The sequence below is a fragment of the Motacilla alba genome, chromosome 8, assembly GCF_015832195.1.
Source record: "Motacilla alba alba isolate MOTALB_02 chromosome 8, Motacilla_alba_V1.0_pri, whole genome shotgun sequence".
NCBI lineage: Eukaryota > Metazoa > Chordata > Aves > Passeriformes > Motacillidae > Motacilla > Motacilla alba.
This window is the reverse complement of record NC_052023.1, coordinates 9,628,921-9,655,087: the sequence shown is the minus strand read 5'-3', so window position 1 is coordinate 9,655,087 and position 26,167 is coordinate 9,628,921. Positions and strand designations below refer to the sequence as shown.

Here is a 26,167-nt window from a genome sequence, read left to right as displayed (position 1 = left end):
CGTTTACACCTCATGCCTCCTTCATGCTCCACCAGCTCTCACATACTTGCTTTTGGGCAGAATTTCAAAGTATCAGACCAAACTCAGCCCTGGTGGAAATGGGTGCCAAACTCTTTGACTGCATTACAGAGGAGAAGAGGCACAGATTAAACACTTCTGTGCGGTGGGGCAGCATCATGAGAGACAGTGAGGAGGAGGAGGAGGAGGCCGGTGAAGCTGCCGGGCTGCAAAGAGCAGCCGGCATGGCCGCTGTTCTCACTGTCCGCCTGCTGTGTTGATGAGATGCACCAGCAGCATCCTGAGCAGTTTCTCCCAGGCTCAGGGATGGTGGTGCAGGACTGCAGGGACGTGATTTACACCGCAGGGAGGGCGGCTAAGTCATTCTTTGGAGTGGGCACAGTCTGTGTGGTCCGCGCTCTCCCTTCTGCTGGAAAGTACAGTGCGCTGGCCGGGCGCAGGAACCGATATAACCCGCGCGCATCCCAATGAGGGGGGAGGGGCCGACGGACACTCCGCTCTGCAAATACTCCTTTATTAAGACATAAATATAAAGCTGAACAGGAAAGGAGCAATGACAGGGTAAACCATGCCAGTACTGATCTGTATGGATGATCTTACGATGCTTGAACATCTGGTTCTGCTGCTGGCTTCCATAAAATCATCTTTAAAAGCTCCTCGGGTTATATCTCCATCAGCTGTTCGGTGCCCACAATGACTTCATTAACATGTTTGGCTGAAAAGGGAGAGGGAAGAAAAGAAGAGCAATTGAGTTTTGCAGCAGAGCTTCAGACCTTGCATTTTTCAAATCTGCAACTTTAAAACAAATGAGAAAAGCAGATTCTGGGGAACTCAAACAGAGATTTGCTGAACTCCAGCGTCTCTCCGACAGTATCCCACACACATGGTGAAAGGCTAAACAACTGACTAAACATCAGGAGATTTCTCTAATGAGAGTTTTCACATGTATGTGTCACTAATAAACAAGAGAGGCCCTACGGAAGTCACAGCTGCTACTGACAGGTGTACACCTAGGTCAAGGCAAGGAACCATCAACATCTAACATAGAGATTAGACATAAAATTAAATATCAGTAACCCGCCCTGGCCCTAAAGAGCACTGTCTACCCCAAACTGCTTGTATGCTGGGGGAAAAAGGGCTGCTCAGCACCAGGGGGCCATCACCCAGGCAGTGTGAGTTCCTCTCAGCAATCTCAACTCAGCCCTGGCAGATTAAAAACAAGAGGTTTTTTGTGTTTTCTTTTCTTTTCTTTCTTTTTTTTTTTTTTTTTAAATTTAAACCTGACCCTCTTGTGGAGCAAATTTGTTGGAGGGGCAATTTCTGCAAGGTCACTCCCTTGCCTGTTCCCAGGAGCTTTGCACAGCCCCAATGGACACATTAATGTGCCAGCCCCTGCCCCAGCACTGTTAATGCACTGTACTGAAAGAGCCTTCCCTTTAAAATGCAAAAGCAGCTTGTCAGGGAAGGACTGCAAATAAAGGATCTAAAGCCAAAATAATAAAAACACGCAACTGAAAGCCCAATGCCTAAAAAACCCAAGCATGTGGCCTCAGAGCATGACACAAAGCTGGCGTGCTCAAAGTGGGTGTCCTCAGGGTACTGTGGGGGAGGTGGTGAATCTAAACTGCTCTCCAGGAGCTGGACACCTATTCAGGTGGAGCTCAGGTGGTGTGTCCCATGCCCCTAGGCTCTTCATCTTTCCTCCTGCAATTAGGAATAACAATTGTCTCTGGAGCCTGGGATAGAGTGTCAAGGCCTGTGAGGGGTTGGGATACACCAGTGGAGGCTCTGGTGTCTCCCACGCCTTACACAACAGTGGGGGTAGATAGCCAAGGATGATGGAAATGATGAGTTGTGTTTTATTTACCTACCTAAAACTCCTCCCCTCAGGGGAGTGGATCTTGCAAGATTGCTGCAAAACAACAAATATCCCACCTTTGGCTAAAGGAAGAAATTCCTGGCAATCCTCAAAGTGGCTGGGCCAACACGGTGCTTCTCTTGGTTTAAAATTCAAGATGCAACCTTTGTACCGTGCAAATCATTGCTCCAGTAAAGGTTTGATCAAATTGTGCTCTATAAACTTCTGCACTGTGGCAAGATAATTTCTCACTACAACCTTAACCCCACAATCATATGGATCACATGCAATCTTCTCAGCCTGAGGACAGAATGAGTGAGCCACACCACTTCCTTTCAGAGACCCTTTGTGAAGGCTGAAATACGGAGACCAAGGGGCTGCTTCTCACCTGCAGCATCAGATTGAGACATTTAGCTCTTTGCTCAAGGTATTTATTGTAAACTGGTAATTAGTCCTGGAGCCTCACATTAACATCCTGGAGCTCAATCTCCAGCACTTTGGGCAGGATGAGCAGAGGTGGATGCAATGCTCAGGAAAATGAGGGGCTGACTGTACAAGTGCCAGGTGCAAGAATGATGTAGGTAGCACCACACAACTTCTCCAGGACAGCTCTTGCCAATAGCCCCAAGTCCAGCCTTCAGCACCTCTCTCCTCCCGTCCTGGACCCCACACAGCCTTGCCAAGGTACCTCAAATCCAACCTGCAGCATTTCTTGCTATAACATTCCTCACCCCCAACAACTTTCCCAATATATCTCAACAGGCCCTGTAGCAACTCCTGTGACTCCATTCCTGAACCTCCTCCAAGCAGACTATCTATCATGTTGATTTCTATGATGTGAATAAGACCCTGGCTAGCATCCAGTGAGAGTAATTATATTATGCCTCTGCAGATTAAACATGCCTTCATCTAGGCTTATAGAGAGCCATGTCAATTTATGGTTCTATATATAGGTTATCTGTAGCAATAGTTTTTAATAAGGAACTTCTTGCTTCATTTCAGACAGCATCCTCCACGGTTCTAAATGTGCAGAGCTGGGATGGGTCCTGTCACATACCTTGCTGCAGAGGTGGTACAGACTATTTGTATTTTGCACTGACATGCTTGCAGCAGTCTTATGGTGTCTTGTATTTTACACCTGATGAGTTCAAAATGCTTTTTGAGAATGGGTGAGTAAGAGCATTCCTGTTTTACAGATGGGGAAACTGAGGCAGCAGTGAGTTTAGGGGGCTTAAGCAACCAAAGCTGCATGGGAAACTGGAGCCTCTATTCCCTCATCTCTCATCCCTCTGCCTGTTTCATCTCCTCCTTGATCCCTGCGGCCCAGATTCCCCAAAGTGGGCACACATGGTATGTCACTGCTACCTCAGACTCATATGAAATCACCAAACTGATTTCTTCTTGTAAAGGCTTAAAGAAAACACATGAATCTGCCTGTCTGAAATCCGCGAGAAAGTTTTTAAGCGATAAAGGGAATGGTTTTGCTAGAAACAAAGCCTCATTCCGCACCCCAAGGGGATGTGGTAGGCAGATAAGGATTCACCCTGCTTCCCTCTTCCATTCCCAAAGCCCTTCTGGAGGAGCAAAGGGAATTCAGACTCCAGTGTGTGCCAGAGAGCTGAGCTGTGGATAGTGTTTCATTATCAGACGTGGCTGCCAGTTGCCAGTGGCTCTGGCTGGTACCAGCAAGCTCAGTTCCCGCAGAAACTCTGCCTGAAACTCTGGGGGAGGAAGGAGAAGTACCTCACATGCTTTGCTGTTCAGCTCCCTTTCTCCTTCCCCAGCTCCCCATTACGGATTTCTTACCAGGCTGCCTTTTATCTGACACTGGCAGGGTTACAGATGCATTCAGCCCACAGAGAAAGAAGACAGATTAGAGAAAGGACTTCGAGAAAGCCTTAAGAGTTGGACTCTTCAACCTTAAATCATGTTCAACTAGATCTTCTCAGATTGGGAGCATCTGGTGCTAAGCAAATCCAGAGCTGATCAACACATTCAAGCTCCTGATTAGCACTTTGCTTCAACTTGCTGACGCAGCCCAGCCTGAAGTCTGCCTGGGTGCTTGAACCGAGTGTCCACGGAGACTTTACTGAGCGTAAATCAAAAACCTGTCACTCGTTATATATGCGTTCCTGCTTGGGAAGACATTTGTTTACACATACTGTACACTAGCCCCTTAAAAACATACGCACAAGGCGAGCTAGAGAGCAGAGCAGCTTTTGGTGCTTGGCTAAAAACAAATTGTAATGCAAATAAACAGAGGGGCGGAAATGACTGCGCAGCCCAGCACAAACCCCACCAGCAGGCTGGGGGCCGGGGACCCAGCGCTCCCCAGCCTTCCTGGCAGGTTCCTGCCAAGCCACTCACAGAAAGGGGATGCCGGAGCATTCCTTTAAAAGCCATGTGAAAGCATCTCCTTGTTGTTTGCTCAATTAGCCCCAGACAGATTGCTGCTGCTGCTGCTGGTGGCAACGCTGGGTTGTAAAGGAGGAGGGGAAGGAGGGGAAAGGGAGGAAAAAAAAAAAGAGAGAAAAAAAAAAGGGTTAGGGCCTAGGCCCAGGACCACCACGAAGTTTCAGCCCTCAGGGGCTCCAGAAAACGTTCAGTTTACTCACTCAATTACATACACTGTTTTATAAACCCTTTAAAATAAAATAGAAAACAGTCCCTGGCACAGAATTACTGCTCTATTATACAGCAGTGATGAAAGCCACTGCTGTGTATTTGCTCTCTTTAAAGCAAGAGATAGTTTAACTTAAAAAACTAGGTGGGGGGGAGGGGTGGCTGCAGAAACGCATGCATGAAAACACGCTGTGGGTGGTTCCCACCACATTCACCCAGGACAGAAAGGATCAGAGAGTGGGAGAGAAGAGCAACTTGTCTCTGCAGTGATGGTTGGCTCTGGAAAAGCAGCCAGGTTAGGGGAGGGAGAGGAACTAAAGGGGCTTAAGGGGATGGGAAGCAGCTGAAGCTTGACTTTGAGAGGCTGGAGGGTGTTTTAAATTACATGTACAGATAAAGAAGGGAAGCAGGTGATAGGGGCTGATTTGTTTGTGTTTACAGAGCAGTGGGACTTTCCAGTCAAGGCCTGTTCTCTCCTCAGCCAGGCTTTACTTACATGATCACTGGAGACCAGGGTGACCACACTGCGGCCCCAAAGGCCAGGCGTGTCTCACAATTTCTCCCAAGTGCCAGGTCAGCCCCAATGTGCAGGCACCACATGGGCCCATGGGACCCCAGCAATGATGATCCCCATGAGTTGAGTGTTCCAGCTGCTCCCAGGATTCCTTTATGCAGGGAATGAGGGATGTGCAGCTCACCCCAGGGGGTTGGTGGTAGCTTCAGGCAGATCAGTTCTGGCCCACAGCTGGGATCTCCAGCCCACAGAACAGACAGGCAGCAGAGATCTTACTTCTGCCTTACATCCAACAACCACCAGTTCTCAGTGCTGGTGGCCCCATGGTTCAGCAGAGGATTTTTTCACAGTTCAACCAGAATTAATCCCTTTGCTCTCAACCCTTCTGGGAACTAGATGTGTCTTGAGAGTGTGAAGGTAAGAGTGATTCAGTGCCCAGTGAGAGATGACTTTACTGTGGCTTGGTGCAGACAGATTGAGGGAGTGAAGGAAGAGGACAGAGATGTACAGGGAAGTGATCACACGGGGTCTTAGAAGAAAAGTTAGTAAAGGGAAAAGGAGACCTGGAGCCCGGGATGCGTCTAAGATAGCAAGCTCCTTGAGGAGGGGGATATGCTTGAAGTCCTCATACTGGGACAGAGTCCTAGCAAAGTGTGTGAGAAGGGACTGGATTACATCCACCAGTGCTCCCATGGGCTATCACTCCCTCACAGCAAATGCAAGCAGGGATCTCAAAACAGCAGTCCCACTGTCCACATCTTAACTTCCTGATATGATGGCAGAGGTGCCATATTTGCCTGCAGCACTGGACACACGCCCTCTTCCTTTCTCAGCATCCATTGGGGTATTCTTCCTGGCTCTTGCATGTGCCTGAGCTCTACCAGAGCAGAAGTAGTTATTTTCTCTGCGTGGAGCATGTAAAAATATTTCCACAAGGTTATGAACTGCTGCCTTCTGGGTAGACTTCAATATCAGCATGCTGTGAATGTGGCAGCACATTTAACCCGCTCACTCAGGAAGCCTGAACTTCCCTGGCTGGGAATGACAGTATGCACAAGTGTGGCAGTCCCCAGCAGCAGAAGGGAGGCCAAAGCATCGCTGGATGGATATTCTAAGGAAGTTTTGCGCCACTGCTAAGGCCAGAACTCATAAACCATTTTTATACAACTTGGAAAGGAGGCTTATTAGGATTAGTTAGCAGTATAGTCACTGCATAGTCACTGCAACAAAAATGTCAACTATTTAAGAGATGCCTGTTTTACCTGCCAACAATACCTTTGTCATGGGCATTCAGTAGTTAAACTACTTTAGGGAGAAATCTTACCAATCTCTCAGTTTTGCTATAAATTCACACCATTCCTACATCACCTCCAGCTCATTTTGCACCCCTGTGCACAATATACATGTGTGCACTGTTTAGTCTGTGTCTGTTCTTCATGAGCTTTCCTAACTCCCATCTGCACAGCAGCATGCCTTCTGATCCCAGCCCTGTGTCGCGCTAAGTGTTTTCAGTTCCTGAAGACTGCACCAGGAGGTACTCAGCATCTTGCAAGAGCAGATGCTCGCTGTAACTTGAATGCAGTGAGAGCATCAGAAAGTCTCTTGGTTCCTTTCTGTCCCTACCCTGTTAAATCTTGGCTCATGGGAAGCCTCCTCACAAGCAGGGAACCACTCACATGTGGAGGTTTCATAAAATGTACCTGCCTTCAGAGGATGACATTAGAGAAAAATGTGCTCTTTGGCCCTCATTAAAATAAAACAATCTTATTCTGTTTCATTGAGAAGTCCTGGGACTCCAAGCTTGGAACAGGACTTGGAAAATGATTGGAGACGGGAGCCAGTCCTTACTGGATATGCGCCTTTTCCTCTTCTTGTGAGAAACCACACAGTTTTGGCTATGTGATAAGCCTTGGAAAAAAATGAAGTTTGCACATGTTCTTGGGAGGACAGCTAAAAGCTCCAGAGACTGCAGTGAGCACTCTTGACCATGGAAGTGCAGGAGGAAGGCAGGGCTTCCTCCAAGCTGTATGGACCAGTGGAGAACTTGCCACAGAACCACCCCCCTCCTGTGGCCAGTATGAGCCTGCCTGGGCATGAGAAAAAGGGATGCAATCCAACTGAAAGCAGTCAGGGAATGAATGCTAGGTGAAAAAAGGAGCATGGGACTGTTAGGCAAGGGGACTGGAAATAGCAGCTATGGTCAGACCAGAGGAGGTGCTGGGTGGGTGTCTGGGAATAACCAAGTAAGAGAGAAAACCAGAAGTGTCTATGGGAGAAAGACTAGGAGAAAAACCAAGGAGAAGGCTAGGACTGGGATGAGCCTGGTGCTCAGATGGAGCCATAGTGGAGAGTTGTGAAGCAGGAGTCAGGATCAGGTAGGACATAAATCTGGTTGGAGCCCCATGTCTGATGCTGGAAACAAATATGCAAATAAAGCATCACTGCCTCAGGGACAACAGAGATGAAAGCAAGGGATAAGGTAGTGAATTTTATACCAATTTTGCTAGTTTTATACTTTGTGTGGATGTTTACTGTCTCTGTTCCTGGTGTTGCTTTGAAGAAAGGTTAGGCCACTTTACCTTGAAGAAGGGTTAGGCTGCTTTACCATACATGCTTGTTCCTGGCTAACTGATGCCAGATGTACAATGCTCTCCCTGCTGAATCTGGCTGAGTGACTCCTTTGGGAGCTGTACTTAGTGACTCCAGGCTCATCTGACTCCTCGACTGGCCCATCACCAGCACTCCCTCTCTCTAGTCCTACTTCATGAGCACATGCTGCTTTTGAGCTCCTCTTTAAAGCCAGGTTTATCAAAAAGGCTGCAGTGCAATCTTAATAACTGTCTTCAAAACAGTGATTGAATGCTCTGTGCAATGATGTTCTTTCAGAATGCTGTCTGCCATTTCCTATTCCTCTAAGAATTACTGCCTTTTTCTTAGGTACCAACATGTTTTTCAAACTGCTACCTGGTGAGGTAGCTTTCACAAAGCCCATCTGTTAATTCTCTGCTAGCAAATTCCTTTAAGTATCAAAGAGGAAGGAAAGTGGATGCTTCCAAGGTACAGTAATAAAAGTAGTAGGAGAATAGCAGGGCTCTCAGGAGGCACGGCTTGCAAATCCAGAAGTTAAATAAAACTCCATACCTTGACTGCAACAGAGACATTTAAAAATACTGTCTCTGGTCAGTGCTGTGACAGGACAGAAGTCAATGCAGGACTGGGATGACACAGCTGACAGTTACCTGCATGCCTGTGTCTCCAATTTTCTTTTTAGTTTGAAAGTACCAGGTTGCCTCTGATCTATCCCTGTAACCAGTGGTGGAGTATTCCCTCTATTTAGGTGTCAAGAGATTTGCCAAGCCCGTTATTAACTGATGAGGTCTCCCACCACGTCCCCAGGGAGATTATCCCACAGCCTACCAGACCACATCATTAGGAAAATGCTCCAGATAGCCAACCTAAATTGTGTTTAATTCAATCCCATTACTCCCAGCTGTACCATTTGGACCACCCTAAATATACCCATATTATTCTGCAGAAGGAGAAGGATGAGAGCTGGTTTAAGTTACATTTGCCTATCATTTGTGGTAGCTGTTCTCCTGCCATCCTCTATGCATGGGACTGGAATTCATTTTATGAAAGGAGGTCAGTGCACCACTGGCTCAAAGAGCTCTTGTACCCCAAGCTGCCTGGGCAGTGAGGCCAGGACTCATATGGTGGAGCAGGGAGCATACAGCCAGTTCTGCAGCAAACTCAACTGTGGGATCTGCTTGGGGCTGTGTTGGATGATTCAGGGATATTTCTACCTTTGATGAATCCTGGCTGATGTTCTGGAATAAGGGGCTGCTATATTTTTATTTTTTTAATGTTTCTGGGAAGGTGTATGGAGTTTTGCTGAGGAGGTTTCTACTCCCAGAAACTGGAATGTGTAACTCCCAGACTAGGGTCAGCAGCCAGCAGCTACTGGGTGATCAGCTTGCAAGAAAAGGTGGCTCCTACCCAAGAGAATTAGGTTTTTTCCTTTACCCGGCCATGGAAGCTCAAATTTGAAGAAGGAAAAGTTACCAAACAGAAAAACACAGCCAAAGTCTTGATGAAGGATGCAATATGGAAACAGACTTACAGGGCCACACCAAAAGCTTGGCACAAGATACAGGAAGTCTTGGGCAGGGGAAAGGAAGTCATGACATGCTTTCACAGAGAAAAAGAGAAGACCCAGTCTACTATGGGATCAGTCAAGGTCAGAAGAGACATGCTGGGCTGGAAAGACTCCATGGTGCAGGAAGTAAGTAACGAACTTCACAGACAGATCCCAGACCACCAAGGTAAACCTGACCCCCAGCCCAAAGAAATTCTAGAATGGTTAGGAAACTGAGGCAGGAAAATGAACTGAGGCTTTACTATTTTTTCTTGCTCAGAATAATGGTGTATTTATAATCTACCTGAATATGTCTCTGCTAATGTCAACCATAGACTTCTAAGCAGCTTCTAGTTAACCCAAGAAGTGGGTTTAAACTTTGGGGAGGGGAGCAGTAGACTCTCCAGAACAGGCAAATGATCCATGGGTTCAGCTCTGTTACTCTCCCTGTAAATACATCTACAGACCCTAAAAAGTATTCAGACAAGGATGACAAGGACAATCAAGAAGAAAGCCTAGTTTTCATACTACAATCAACCAGACTAGGATCTGCACCCTGGAATATACTTCTGAAGTGGTTGTGATCAAGGTCAAAGGGGTATATTTCTGTCTAGCATCATCTACTAAAGAAATCAAATCTATTCCTGTTTCCTAAAATATTAGCTAAATCTACACCTTGTGTCCTCACAGTTCACACGGCAGGTTAACAACCAAACATGACCCAATTTATCTCTCCTGGTGATTCATGCAGATGTGCAGATGCTGCACTTAGGGACATGATTTAATGGTAGACTTGGCAGCGTTAGGTTTATGGTTAGACTTGATGATATGAAAAGGACTTTTCCAATCTAAATGATTCTATGACAGGGGGCAATGAACCCCACAAAGGACACCGATTCAGAATGATGTGAGGGGCAAAGCTATGAGTAGACACAGCCACACAGAGACCAAGACCACAGCGAACTCACTGTGTTACCTACAGTATCAGAGACTTGCAAGTGCAAGATCAATACTTTGTTTTCATGAGTCCTTTGTACTTTCAGTTTCAATTTAAGGAAAATTTGTCATATGCGAAGCTGACAATAGGTTATGCTATACTACATTAAGTTCAAACCCTGCTCTGTATCAAGACACTTAGAACTGGGAATCCACCCACAAAGACAAAGCAAGCAAATAAATCCTGATCTGACTAAATAACTTCACATGAAGCCTGCAAAGGAACTCACTTTTGTCCTCGGTCTACACACTGGAGCAAGGATCTGCCAAACCCCAACCATAAATATTCATTAAAAAGCCTCTGCCTGGGATGCAGTCACTGAAACAGCCATTTCCTGCCCATTATCTCTTAGGGCAGGAAATCAACAGTTCCACTCATGCGGTTACCACCGAGCCCTCACCACGAGCGCTCCCACTGGACAGCTGAACTTTGTATAAATGAGGGCCACGTAGCTGTATCCTTTCTGAAGCCCCAAAATAGTACTTCATGGCAGTAAAGCAGATCTGAACGGAGCTGCCCTTGTACTTCACATTGAGCACAGCAGGTCCTAATAAGATGTTCTACCTCGAGCTTTTCCTTGGAGCAAAGTGAACAGAGCACACTGGCACGGTGGGTTGGGAGCATCTACAGAGAAGGATGTTTGTGCATTCAATAGATTTGCCTGCTTTGCCCCCGTCCCTGTCAAAGATTACTAGTCAAAATAACTGCTCCTTCTGCTGAGGACAACCTCAGGCTGATCTAATTGTGGTCTCTGGGAAAATACTGTCTCAGCACCCAATCTTGTTCTTTGTAACAACAACAGAGCTTTGCTGCCAACTTCAGAGGAGCAAACCACTGAACTTATGCCAAGAAGCTGTACTTTCCATGAAAAAAATCCTGATATTATAGGACACGCCACTGTAGAACTGCCACAGTTTACTATCACTTCATGAAGAAGTAGGAGTAAAATCTCAAGGAAAAAGTTCTGAAAAGGATGACAAATGCACAGTAAACACAGCTTTTGTACTTACCTTTGGTTTCCAGCCTCTGATCACTTCCAATCAAACAGTCCTTGATGTCTGCACCCTTCTCTATCACAGCATTATGACAAATAACACTTCCCTGAAGACAGCACCTGCAACATAAACACAAGCAAAGCAAGAAAATAATTTAAATGACAGATACAAAACAAAGGTATCCCACTGGAATATCTAATGACTCTGTGACATGATCTTGTAAGTAGGTTCAGTTCAGCTCCTTTCTCAAAAACTCCATTCTTCTCTTGATCCTCACACCCAGTTGCTGGAAAAACTTAAATGCCAGGTGTCAGATTTGCTTTGCAAAAAGGAGTGTGCAGTTTTACCTCCTGTTAGAACAGCTTTCCTCTACATTTCCTCAACAGAATAAATACTTAACTGAATAAATAAAGACTTAGGACCTGGATCAAGTCTCGTATTTTCCACAGACAGTCTGGGTAACTGCAGGGGTGGCTTCTCTGCTCAGCTCCCCAGCTAAAAACAGGAGCAGCAGCACAGTCTTTCTCTGCAAATTCTGCTGAGCAGTTTTATGCATTCCAACTTGCCAGGCACTAAGAAAAGGTGGAGAGAAGGGGCAGATCAATAGCTCAGCTGGTTGGCTTTGTTCATGTTACATTCAAGCACCCAAACATGATTATTCTGCCGTACTAAACCAATGAAACCCACACTAGACCTACACTACCTGCCTTGGGTATTTTCACGTTCATGTAGCCTTTGACATCTCTAATGTGAAATGTTACACAGGATGGAACTTTAGCAAAAGCCACCTTATTCCAAAATGTATTTGAATCGGTAATAATCAGCTTTCAAATCTGTCAATACCACAGTCCAGAGAGGAAAGGAGTTCAGAGTCCAGCTGCTGGGTTTGTAACTTCTCTGCTGAGAGTTTCTGAGTTACTGCATTTCTCTGAGCCCCTTCTTCCAGTTGTCAATCTTAACTAGTATCTGTGGTATGTCCTGAAATGCTGTTCCCTCAGCACGATGCATCGTGTTAAATAGCATTAAATATAATTTCTTTCAAAGCTACAGACAAGAAAATAGCTGTGAATCAAATTATTTCTTTCCTTATTTTCACATGCGCAAAGGTAGACAGGAGTCACTGAAGGACAGAAAACACAGCTAAGATGTATCTAAAAATACTAACACCCATCCAAATCAGCTGATTGGGAAGAGGGTATAAGTGAGATCTATAACCCTGGAGAGATGCAGGTAATCTGCTCCCCCTCGATAACCCAATATTAATCCCACTGTGAACCACAGCATCTCATATCTGGTTCCCAGTATTTCTGTACTATTAATTACAGTAACTGTGAATATTACCACTCCAACAACTGATCTCTGTCAAAACCAGAAGTTTCTGGCTTCAATGACCTTCTGCAGAGTGAGCTGCACAGTTTAATGACCTGCAGCCATTCCCCACCTTGGTTATGGGCACCACCACTAGTCTCTGCAGTATTGAAGCACGGCAGCAGTGCACCATCAAGCTGGCTGGTGGACAGAACTGTTAGCCTGGAGTCTGAATTAACAGAGGAGTTTTGGTATCGGGTCAAAGCCCTGAGCCTCAATTCTGTATTGAATGGAGCACTAGTCAGCCGAGGTCCTCAGAAGTGTGAAACATTGATCCTTACCCCAGACCGCTGATCCCAAAATTAATTCATAGTATTTTCCTGCTCACACAACACTATTATCTAGAACAAAGAATTTATCATTAAACATATTACAATTTCGTTTCTTGTGTGAGTCAGAGCAGAAACCATCTGCCCCACAAAACCACCATTAATTCTGCAGGACTAAAAGCAATAAAACTGGACCTCAGTTGCAGTGGTTCACAGTTACAACCCCCTGTGAACAGACTGTCCCCTCTGAACAATTACTCTTTTAACTCCCCCTCTGTTGACCTATAAGGAGGCAATATGAGCAATTATTCTACAAGCAACCAGCTCAGGTTGCTTTGGCATGGTTTTTACTAACATGTTAATAAGATAAAAAGTGGCAAAGATACTCAGCAGACCCCTGCCTGTCTTTGCTCTCACACTGTCACGATCTGCTTCCTTTCCAATAGCCTCGTGTGCCCGCACAGCGGCTCAGGCCATCTCCTGTGCAACAGCAGCTGCTGAGAGCAAGAGAAATTTGGCATTTATGCCAGGCTAGGGAAGGGATCAGTGGAAGCAGGACTGCCCACTGCTGCCATCCTGACTTAGCTTTCAACAGGACTAGTGAAAGGAATGGGAGAAGTTGCTCATTTCCCACTGAAATGGCTCCTATCCAAAACATGCACTCCAGCATACCTCCTCCTCCGTTGCTTTGAGCCAGTCAGATGAAAGCTTTCCCCTGCAAACTTTCAGGTTCCCACCATCTATCACTTCTCCTGAGCATGAGAGCAGCTGTGAGTGCACTACACCTCTCAGCATTATCCTCACGCAGGAGCATATTCCCCAAAAGAGAGGGGATTTAAGCTGTCAGTCTGGAGTTCAGGCTGGAGAATACTGCATGTGTGTTCAGAGCCTACTTGAGCATTGGCTTTCAACTCCCCGAGAAAGAACAGCATTGTAACCAAGAAACTGCTGATGACATTAACATCAAAGATAATGGGGGTTCCTGCCAAACCATTTTTTGGGAGGGACAGGCCAGGGAACCAAGATGAACTTGTCTGTGCCAGGTGCTTGCAAATCAACCCTTCCCTGGTGCCAGGGTAAAACAAAACCCAAGAACTCCACCACCCCAGGAGTTTCTTAAAACTTATAAACCCAACCAACTGCAGAAGTTTTAAAGCCATACTCAATGCTCAGATTACCCCAATCACACAAACCAGCAGCAAATCCGGCTTTTATTGCTCAAGTGGAACAAAACTTCAAGAGATAAAAACACAATTTGTGGGTGTTCCCTTCACCCGCTGACAGATGTAACACAGCCATTTTGAAACCACTTGTAAATGCCTTTTTTCTTTAAAAAAAAAGTTATAAAGCCTGCCAAGAGAAGTATTTTGTGTGTTTATTTAATTTTTACTATTTTTTTTCACGTTGAAGAGTAAGGAATAAACTTTTATTCTCTTACAGGGTAAATATCAGATCTCAGGGCACTGCTGTAGTCTCCTTGGCTAAACTGCCACCACAGTTCCTGCCTTCCATAACAATTAGGTGCTATTAGCCCTCAAAGGTGCTCTGACAGCATCCAGCTTCATCAGCTCTGGTGTGTGTGCGCATACGCACACATTGATGTACTGCTTTATAATGCAAACCATATTTATTTTTCCCCTGAAAATGTAGTATATTTTTAAACTTTTCAGCACGGTGAAAACGGATATCTCCTGACCTTAAAATCCAAAGAGCATGTTCAAATCCACAAGAGGAACTAATTTGGGGCATTTGATTTACAGCTGAAATTTCAATTTGAATTTGTTTTAAGTGTAATCACAAACTGAAAGTCTGGCAGCTGGGTGTTTTTCAGAAAATAAATAAAAATATTCAGTGTACATCTGCATTCTAGAGAGAGCATTTTACAAGCCTAGTCCTGTAGTGGGAACAGATGTAGCTAAAGCATTAATTTGTTCTACAGGTACAACGTGTAAATGAGAACATATGAGAGAGTGTGTGCCTACGTCTGTGTCTGTGTGTCCGCTACGTGCCTGCATCTGAGAGACAGAGCCCGACTTTGGGGTGGGTTTTTTTTGAAAGTGAGAGAACAAGAGCAAAAGGAGTAGTGGCCAAGGAGGCATGGGGGGATTACAAGGATTTAGGTCTTTAAACTGCAGACCACCTAACAAGATCACTCTGAAATGCCACTAATTTCAGTTAAGGCCACAGACCTCCCTTCCTCTGCCCTCCCTCTCTCCCCCATTGTAAACAACTAATCCCAGCAGAAAACAACAGAGAGCAAAATGTACACACATTCTGCAACATTCCAGGTCCTTCTTTATCTTTTATTTATTTTTCTAAAAGGTCAGCGTATGTATGGAGGGAGGGGGGAGGGGAAGAAAGCCAAAAAAACCTCAAGTCCATCTCTTGTGTGGGCTTGAAGGAAGCTGCGAGAAAGCAAAGTCCAAGAGCACACAATATGGAGCTTTTATAGCACAGCAATTCCTGGACTCGGCTTACTTTCCCCTCCCTCTATTTGTGGCAAAGTCACATAGCTTTAAACCAAAGGACAGGGTGGTCGATTACATCTGAAAGAAATGTAAAGAATTGGGAAAGAATTCCATCTCCTGTCGAAATTATAAATAAGGAAGTATTAATCCCAGAGACAGGCTGATTTATGCAGCCCTGGAACTGCTGACTTTCAGCCCGAGTATCGGTCTATAAATCAAACTCTTAAATCAAGTGTGTCAATCGCTGCAGCACTGTGATACTCAGGCAAAGCAAGGCACCTACCACTGAAAGCAGGAACACTGCCAGGGGACTGAGGTGCCGTACCCTTCTTAATTTTCTCAAGTGTAAATCTGAGATCAAACATCCTTTGGGGGAACGGGAAATCAAAATACGCAGTGCTCAGCACACCGGGAGCAGGCAGCAGGAGTCCAAGACACAACCCCCTAATTACAGGCTACCCACTGATTATTTAGGACTCTGTGATTAAAGTGATGAACGCTCCTGGGAGAAAGGGGCTTAAGTAACTGAGGTCAAGACCTCAACTGCAGCTCTCGCCCTGGTTGTGCAAGCTTAGGAAGGTATGAATGTCACAGGTTTGCCTTACAGCAAATCTCCTGAAATGCCAATGGAAGTTATCCAGGCCTGGTACTTTAATCCAATTGTGCCAAAACCCCGTCATAATCTCTGTTGGGCAGCAAAGCAAATGAGGTGTCTATAATGCAATGCTTAAAACTGTAGACTCACAAGAAAGAAAGCCTGGAGCACAAAGCCTAGGACGGCCTGTTGGTACCGCTGTGCCGTGCCAAGCAGTCGGGTCTCGTGCGCCTCCAGATGAGCTACGAAACGGAGAGACTGACGCGGGAGCTAAAAGCAAAGGGTGACATGCCTCAGCAGCTACTTTGCTGACTGAGGGGTAACAGATGTGAATTCCCCTGGGAACAACATCCCCTTCTGCCCTGACCAAGGAGATAACAGCCACCACCAACAGGCACCTTAACAACTCTAAGACGTGGCAAGGAGTCAGGGAGAGTTCTAAAACCTACCAGCAACCCCTGAAGGAATCCCCTGCTAGCTAGCGAGCTGGTGGCTGGGACTCATGATCACAGGGGTGAGGCACAAAAACCATGGAAAAAGAGGGGAGAGGCAAAAACAGTACTAGGGAGCTTGGGAACCTGAAACGTTGCCTTTGCCAACATGCTTTACACACCAATACATTTTTACACCAACACGCTTTTACTTACAAACACAAGAACTCCGGGCACTATGAATCTCATGTTATACATTCAAATAAATACCAAAGCCTACAATAGATGCCAGCAGTACATGCTATAATTTATAGATATATTTCAAAGCAAGCATTCGTAAGTGAATTTGGCCTTTGATCTCCTGTTTTTCCCCTTGGGGGTAACAAAATCATTCTAAATTCTTCCCCTCTAAATTCTTCGCCCGTCTCTGAGGGTGTTTTCACTAAGGAACTTGTTTCATGTCTATTTTCTAGCCAAGCTCATCACTGTGGTATGGCTTCTTTACACTTCTTCCCCACACCCTAAACATTTTGCATTACATATTGCATATACTTGCCAGCACTCGTATTTTCCAGTGAAAGTTCAACTGACCTTAAAGGATTGCCTCAAACATACCTTAATGTGTTTTATTAAGTGAAACTCTGGATGTGGGGGAAGGTCGCCAGGAAGGTCATGCCTCACCTCTGAAACTTCAGTTACATCCAGCTGATCTTGGAACAAACAAATTGGTGGCCTTTTATGTAGCTGCAGCTCAGGGTTGCACATTTCAGCAGAAGTATGCTGCAAGGAGTTTACACTGGGAAACCCCACACCAGGAAAACAGACCACCTCTGGATTCTCTTTTGCAGAGTGGGAGGTGTAGGTCAGGTCCTACACAATTTTACAGACACTTCACTGATGGCCAGGAAGAGCTACTCGTGTCTATGTGAAGGACACAAAGCAGGAAAATTGTATGTTCACTAGCACCTCTAGGTTTGCTTCACTTTCCCACCAGCTCACACAGACTAAGCGAGGTAACAGGCACAGTAAAAGGACACCTTCTCTGGGGTTTTTGAAGCACAGTTCTGGGTTGAGAGCTGTGGCTCTTCATAATACATTATTGGTTAAGTCAGTTTCCATATCATGTGAGCTAGGTTGACATGGAAAAGGTTTTTGTAAATGTCACCCTTACAACTGAACCTGGCTTCTTAGATCCAAGCTGAACTTGTTGAACCCTCGTCTCCTCAGGAACTTAAGTGGCACAATGTGATAACTTCTAAGTATTCCATACCCAGGTGGGAGAAGATTTTAAAGAGCATCAGAGACATTCACACTGAGATTCCCACCGAAATCCAGCAGCAATCAGCTGTTTGTGAAAAATCTTCATACTCTTCAATTAGACCCATGTGGTTAGCAGGAGACAGAAACTTATTTATAGCTCTGAAGTCAGACATAACCCTGTCCCCCTGAAGAAGCAAATCAGCAGAATGAGAGGAGATATTTTAAAATGCCACTTTTCAGGGCTCTTCCGTGCTTCAAATTCAACATTTGATGTACAAGTTGTTTGGAAAACTGGGACAAGCTCCCTGCACTATCAGGGAAACATCTTTATCTGAGATTAAAGAACAGCTGATTTATTTAAGACAGATTGATGTACCAGGAAGCTAGCCAGAAAAAAATTTTTTTTTGAGGAGCTGCTAGTAATAATGTTTCAGACACTCACAAGATAACAGGTATTGTATGAGAAATTTCCTCAATACGTTAGATACAGTAGAATCTTCAGTTGAAAGTAATTGAAAACCAGTTCTGCAAGTAGCTCCACTACTTCCTACTCACTAGTTTCCTACTTTGCACTTTCTTCCTCAATTTATCTTCCTGAAAGGAAACTCTGCTGGCCAGAGGTTGTCTCTATTCAGTATCTTACATAGCATGTATAGTGAATTAAACAGTATAATGAAAATTGTAATTCCTGACCAAAAATGTTCACAGTTTAAAAGCAAGAGATGTATCAGAAAGGATAGAACTGCTACATAATCAAGAGAAATAAGACCCCTTTTTACAGGGAGGGACTACAATACTTATAGTTTTCTTCATGAATTTAATTTTTATCCATATCCATGATATAGTTTATCCATATATTTAAGATGAGCACGTGCTTCTTCTGAATGAAGCTTCAACTTTTCATGTGCTTTCTGCGATATCTATTCTAAACTTGTTCTTCTTTCTAGGGAAGCAGGGAGCCAACTGGCAGTGCGAGATAAAGCGTCCAGGAGACAACAGCCATCTTAAAAAATGGTTCAAGACACAAAACGCTTGGGAATTTCAGCATAAGCAGATCTTTATTTTCAGCTTTGCAAACTACGGTGCTGGAAACATCTTCACCTCCTCATTCCTTTCCATGAGGTTATGTACTGTAAAATATGTTGCCTTAGCAATAGGATCATTCCTTTGTACTGCCACTGTCCAAGGGGACAAAGACTACTTATGCACTGAACCCCTACGAAGACTCAATTCCACCCTGGTTTTAATTAGAACTTTCTTCAAACCACTGACTGTTTCTACGTCAGGTGCTGATTTGGCACTATTGAGGAAACAACCAATAAACTTCACAATCAATCTGCAGTTAGTAGTCAATCCAGCTCGCCTTGCTTGTTGTTTTCTTCCTTTGTACGATTTCTCATACAAAGCAGCAATAAATTGAAGACATGTGGTAAACTAGAGTAGCCTTAACCAGTCACATGTGGTTTCTCTCCAGTCCCCCCACTGAGCAGAATTACAGCATCTGTCCATCTACTTTCATACAGGTAGCAGAACACCTTTAACAAAATCCAGTGCATATCTTACTGTCTTCACATGACTGAAGAAGACCATGCTAGTTTCGGATGACAAAACATTTTCGGTGCCAGTTCTTTCTTCATATATCTGGGTACTTTAGTCCTTCATACTAATTTTTACTCCAGCCTATTCCTTCTGTCTAGGGAGTCAGAACTCCAAGGTTTACCACATCTTCCTGTGGGACTCTTCTAACTTTCCCTCTGTCCTCAACACTCACATCACCTCCCTGCAGTTTGTAACTCGAAGCCTTTGGTGTCACCTCCCTCGCATTCCAAGTTTCCTGATGCCGCTACACTTGCACCAAAGTGCAGCCTGACCCAAAACATATCTGCCTTTTTAACCCCTTCCCTTTCCAAAAGGTGACCTTAGCTGTGTGCCACATGGGGAACTTCAGCAGATCAGTTCAGTTCTTTTGGGTAATATGTTTCTGTGTGGTTCCAACACCATGCTGCAAACTACAAGCAAAATACGAGGCTATTGCCCAATAATTCCTGCTCCTGCAAAAACTCAATAACCTCAGTCACATCTGCAATCCTACTCTTACACGTCCTGAACCAACTGCCATCTGCACCAAAGCTATCTGGCAAATATCTGCTGCAAACTCTTTCTGGAGGGAACTCTCTCCTTTTCCCATTGCTAAACCTGGTTTGGGATACAGTTTTTCTGGTAAAATTAGAGGTCAGACAGGTTTAGCTTCCTTAGCTGCTCTGTGAAGATCTGGTACTTGCTTGCTGTGGAGGTGAAATCTAGAAGCAAATCTTGGGCCGTTTGCTCTCTCTGATAATCAGAGCAGCCTATTTATGATTTCTGTAAAAACATCATTTGAAGCAGAATGCTTTCCTGTATTTCCATGAAAAAAAGAAAAGCAGCAAAATACTTAATTTCAGACTATATCTACCACAGAGGTAGATATAGTACCATATCCTTATGGTACTGACTACCACCATGTTAACAAAACCTTTTCAAAGCATGGCTTACAGCAGACTCAGTATTTATTGGAGCTTTTCACGCCTGCCTTCTCAGCTAACGTCTAAGTAGTCCAAAGACCAGATTTTTTTCCCTACTAAACAGTCCCTTCCCCATAATCTTTACCAGGGAAACATTAATTTTCCACGACCAAGGAAAAAGGATATAATGTGCACATAAAATGGCCAAGCTCCTTCCCGTAAGTGTATACACTGGGATAGTTTTACTAACAAACAAGAGATTTCGAAATATTTATCTGCAGGGATGGAATAAAGGATTCAACATGTTTTTCCTGTTAATATTATTTGTAATGCTCAGAGCGCTTCAGCACAAGGTCCTGTAGACCAGAGCAATTAGATGTTCCTGCTGCCAGAAGGTAGCTAACTAAGTAAAACAAGATTGGCAAAAATAAAGCCAGCATTTGATAAAAACCCATAAACCAACCACTGACTGCTAAAACACATGCCAGAAGAGGAACCTGGAACTAAATTAATCCATCCATATCTAGGTCTGATTTCAAAACAGCTAAGTGTGCCTAAGCCTACCAAATGAAACAACATTATAGAACCATAGAGTAATTTGGGTTGGAAGGAACCTTTAAAGGCTATGTAGTCCACACCTCCTTAAATAAGCAGGGACATCTTTAGCTAGACCAGGTTGATCAGGGCCCCATTCAGCCTGGCCTTGAACATTTCCAGGGACGGGGCAGTCCCAGCTCCTCTGGGCAACTTGTGCCAATGCTTCAAAACCCTTACAGTAAGCAATTTCTTCCTTAAAGTCTATCTTCTTTTAGTTTAAAGCCATCAGCCCTCGTCCTGTTACAGCAGGCCAAGCTGAAGTTTGTAAGCATCAATCTTACGAGGCCCCTTTAAGTCCTGAGAGGCCACAATGAGTTGTCCCTGGAGCCTTATCTTCTGACCAACCCCAACTCTTTCAGTCTTCACAGGAGAAGTGCTTCAGCCCTCTGACCAGTATTATGTCTGATCATACGTATTATGGTCCATAAAGTTGAGAGGTGTGGGAAGACAGACTGACAGTGAAGAATGAGGCAAAAAAAGTGGTTGAGTACCTCAGCCTTCTCCTCATCTGCTGTGACCAGCTTGCCAGCCATTCTCATCAGGGGGTTAAATCTACCAGGCATTACTTTTCATTTGCCAAATGGCACAATCCCCTGGGCAACCAAGCTTCAGTCAGTCTGTGGGTGTTACACACGGTCCCTTTGCAAGAGAGCTACAATGAGGGGACCTGCACCAAAGATGCAGCAATCCAGGGACCCTCTTGGGCTGCTCCACCCCTGATGAAAACAGAGCAAAGAGAAGGGGCAGTCCTGAACCACTACAGAGGCTAAGGACACACACAGCTACTGCAGGAACATCCACATAGACAAGGTTTTCAAGCAACCTATGATTTTAACTCGATTAGTAGATTTTTTCCAACTATGTAACTCAGTGCAGTCATTTGTCACTGAGCTCCAGGGAGCCATCCAGAGGGAAAAAAAGAAGTGTTTTGCCACTGCAGTCTGCCACCTGGGCAGTCAGCATCTCTCAGCACTTGTGCTGTTGTATAAATTACATCCCTCCCAGCTTGGTCAAGTATGCCCATCATTCAGCACATATGTAATCTTTGCTACTTTATTGTCTCATTGATGGAAGAATTAGCTGCACAGTGGGAAACACGTTAAGAAAGGACTACCAATTATTTCGCCCTGTTACTAACTTCTTTAATCCCCTGTAATCTCTTCTAAGGGGGGGATTCATATCTACTCAAATCACTTCACAGGAGACATATATAATGTAATAGAAGCCCTACACACCAAGGCAAACAAACTCAGCTTCTGGTATTGCTGGAGGACAAGTCATAACTTGCAAACAGTACGCAATGGACTGTCCAAACTAATCCCAGTTACTTGATCCATTCAGTTGGGAAAGTCATCATCACCTAGGCCATGACCTCTGTCCCTCCAGTAACGAGGCAACCACTGCCTCATAAGAGATAGCTGGTTTTGTTCTAAGCACCTTGTGGTGTTCCCACCTACACAGCAAGAATTTATCCATTTCAGAAGCTGGTATTAAATACCAGCTGTGAGGCTATTCAAAAGCATTCTTCTGGTTTGGAGATATCATTTGTGGATCTTGATGCTGCAGGAATTACGGCACAGAATCCTCAATCACATTATAGGAGAACTACCAAGAGATAAACATTTAAAATTTTGGTTTTGGTGAGTTTTGTTTGTTTTGCTTTTTCTATATTGTCATAGTGAACTGAAGCTGCTGATCACTTCTGCAGCTGAGATGGGAAAAAAAAAAAGAAAGATTCAACCCAGAGAAGCTACAGGTCATGGAAGAGGCAAGGGAAACACCAAGGAAGTGCCATGTAGCTCTTGATAAATGAACTTAGAATGCAGAGCAATTTTTGCATTTGGTTGTTCCCAGTATCCCAACCTTAAAAGAAAAAAAAATCTGACTTTTCTTTCTTTCTTCTGAGTTATCTATACACCTTTGTTTTTTCCATAATAAGTGTCCTACTGCAGTCTTCTCAGCCTACTGCTTCAAGCTGGTGTTACTGCAATGAACACTCCTGAGAATGGCCTTCAGTTACCACTCACATTTGAATTGGGCATTATTATAGTAGACTATTAGTTGGGTTGAACTGCTCATGTCAGCATAAAAATGTATATTCTTGAAATGACACATTTTTTATCCACTTCTCAATGGAATTTCAGAAGTTTCTAATATACAATACCTTAGTTGGTTATACTGCCTTACTTGTAGGACATCTGCTGTGCAATGTAAAAAATGAATTAGATCTGTCAAGGCATTTTATTATACTCATTTTGACCCATATCAGCCAACACATACTGACTTTCCAATTAAAGATGAAGACATTTTCTGAAGTTGTGATTAGATAAAGTCTCAGCTGTTTTAGAGACACATGGGAGAAGAGGTGTTTATAAGGAGTTGTCCACTGTGGACAGTTGAAATCAAAACCACATATAATTTATCCACCTATTGCAAATGGATCTATCAACACAAGTAAGAATGATTACCATTTTAACAAAAATCTATCAGATTTACCCGAAGTAATGAAAGAGAGTCAAAATACATTAAAAAATACATAGAAATCCTTCACTACAAGCAAGGCTTCTTTCAACAAAACTCAGCAGCTAGAGTATTTCTGTTTCTCACTACCTCTGTATGCATGACTTCATGCCCCTCTAATCTTAAGACTAACCATGATGCAATAAGAAATAATTTATCAGCTCAGTATCTGTGCAGATCTACATAAAATTAATTAGAGTATGCTTTGCAATAAAGATCCAGGGTCTATAGTCTTAATTCCAGCTGGAGAGGAATAATTTCAAATTTGACTCTAGTGCATCAGTGTGCAGGAACCATAGAGCAGCTAAAGGGGGTAAAACCCCTGGGACTGTGAGGTTTTTCACTCTTTGGTGGCTGTATTGTTTTCACCAAGAGTGACTAGGGATCATATTGTTTTCTAGAATTCACAAAAATTGCCCCAAAAGTCAGTTTATCTCTCTTAAAAATAATACATCACCAACTTTACAATGCTTGTGGAATTTTGTGAAATGCTTAACATAACAGCTCTGGGATCGATTTAGGATTTAGAGCACTGCTAAATGCCAGTGCAGACATACATGAGATGATTTGGGATTCTTCACAAAAAATAGTGCTATTTATACACTTAGCTGCCTCTGCGATTTAATGGCAGAGCTGCTGACCTCATATGCAAAACCATACCATTATGATTGTGGCATCAATTCATTAATCAAAATGACAGAGGGTCTCATGATCAAATGAGAGAGGTTCCTCTACTTTTTATGACAGTAGTGCTTGTGATACAGCCATACTGGATCCATCTGTGATTGAACTGGAAACCAGCTATTTTCTATACTCAATGGAATTCTGATTTATGATGTGCTTGAAACTACTGTGGATTTCTATTAAAGACAAACACTTTGTGGTAAGGTACCATACTTACCTGTAATTTAGTTATGTAACAGTAGTATCCTCTGCAGACCCCCACATCCTTTGGGGTTTTATGTTTTTCAGATATGCAACTTTCAGAGCCAACTTGGCATTTTTTAAGAGTTTGGCCTTTTTCCTGAGGCTCTAAGCAAACCTCAAGCCATGAAGGAGCAGAGAATTTATACAGGTCTGCACAGACTCAATCAGCAGTTTCCTTTCCACTGACATCCACAGGAAGCCAGCATGTATGGAAAGATGGGGGCATGCAGACATCAACAATTACACACAGGCCACTTTTCCCACATTTGGAAATGTACAGCTCAAGGCTGTACTATTTAGTCAGTGTCTTTAGTGCCTGAGAAACCTCTACTAGTTGGCAGATTTTCTCTTTGAAAAGTTTATTAATTTATTCTATTACTCAGCATAGGCAATGGTAAAGTAAAGGCTGCAGGATGACAAAAAAAGGGCCAAAGAAAATGACATTTTAGGTGAAACTGTAATGTTCAAATGTGAGAAGAATATTTCTAGCTGGCAAGCACACCACTTTAAAATATGCTTTGTGCCTCAAATATTTTAGGGATACTCACTGATCCAGGCACTAGAATAACACTTGGAAGAATGACACACAAGCTCATACAGACTCATATATCCACTTAACTTACTTACACATTCTGAATATGACAGGGTCTACTGTAAAAAGAAGACATTTATGTTCCAAGACTCTTGTTAGTTCATTTCACTTGTGCACTTCTGGACTGCTTATAGAGACTTATTTATGACTTAGTCTTTGAAAACACACCCCCTGGTATCATCTCTTCTGGCTGAGGATTCTTTACAGGACAAAAATTACTCACTCAGGATCTATCTAGAAAAAGAAACTGCAAATTTAGGGAACTAAGGTACAAAAGGTAACTTACCCTTCCTCAATTGTAACAGAATTCATGATGATACAGTTTGTTATCTTAACTTTGTCTTTTATGGTACACATGCTGCCAATGATGGAGTGTTTGATGGATGTCTTCTCTCCAATTTGTGTGGATGACCCAATGATACTGTCTGATCCAACCTAGGGAAGAAAAGAACAGAAACTAGCAAAAGTACATGGAGCTCTCTGATACATGTTCTCCACACACCTTTCCCAAAGCATGTCTCAAGCACTCATCTATAAAGTTTACTCTGCTCTACCCTGAGGGATCCTTGGCAGAGGAAAGACATGAAAATTTAGGGCCCACCCCATAGGCAGACAGTCTTCCCAAGGTCTGTTGGCCTGGTAAAACTCCTAAAAAAATCCAGCAGATCTGGCTCTGTAGGCTTCAGGCAGAAAGGTAAGCACAGTAGGCACGTTCCTGCTGGTACTCACTGGTTTCACTCAGGTTTGCCCTGTGAGACCTGTTAAAGGGAGGCTTGAAGCTGGCATTCAACCAAAACACGTTAGCAAGAAGCAAAGCTAAAATACTGATCCTTTCTGGCTTTGGTGCCCTTAGGGAGGCAAACTGCTCAACTACCAGGAACTGCCATTAGGAAACAAGAGGCTGCAGTGTCTGACTTGGGAGTAAGATAGACTTTATACCAAACATTTTAAAAGAGAGAGACTGAAAGGCTGAAACCTATGGGTGAGCCTCCAGAAGACTCTGGGCTGCATCACCTACGTTCCACCATTCTACTCTTCAGAACTTGGCTTCGCTTCCAACAGTGGGACTGAATTTTAGCAAGCAGTTCTTGAAACAAAGTGGCTGCAGACTACTGAAAGAACAGAGATGGGGAAGAGCAACACTTACCATGCCTCTATCAGCGATCTGTGCAGACCCATGAACCAATGACTCTTCCAGACCCAGATTAAGCAATAATTTGGGAACCTACATGAAAAAAAAAACCACATCACAAATTAACATGATAGTGCTGTACCCACAAGTTACATAAACAGCTCAAAGATGGCTTTGGTTTCCATTGCACAAGTGTATTTACTGTAAACATTTTAACTTATGGAAAAGGTAGGTCACTGCATTTCAAATGCCCACCAGCTATGTGTGATTTATCATCTCCCACTTTTGTAAAGGAGACAGGTACACTGCTACCACAGTGCACTACACGTCTCCTTTCAACTCAACTTCCCACCTGTGGAGAAGCAGTG

The 26,167-nt window shown here is 43.9% G+C and overlaps 1 protein-coding gene across 2 annotated transcripts in view; it reads right to left on the bottom strand.

Annotated features, from left to right (window-relative positions):
* Positions 1-511: 511 nt before the first annotated feature.
* Positions 512-26,167, bottom strand: part of EIF2B3 (eukaryotic translation initiation factor 2B subunit gamma) — a 98,149-nt gene continuing 72,493 nt past the window's right edge. For both annotated transcript variants that reach the window (XM_038144064.1, XM_038144065.1), the window contains 4 exons: positions 25,815-25,892; positions 24,954-25,102; positions 11,155-11,258; positions 512-733 (listed from right to left, as the gene is read on the bottom strand). In XM_038144064.1, the coding sequence (XP_037999992.1) occupies positions 681-733; positions 11,155-11,258; positions 24,954-25,102; positions 25,815-25,892 (384 nt within the window). In that variant the 3' untranslated portion in view covers positions 512-680. The remainder of the gene's footprint in view (positions 734-11,154; positions 11,259-24,953; positions 25,103-25,814; positions 25,893-26,167) is intronic.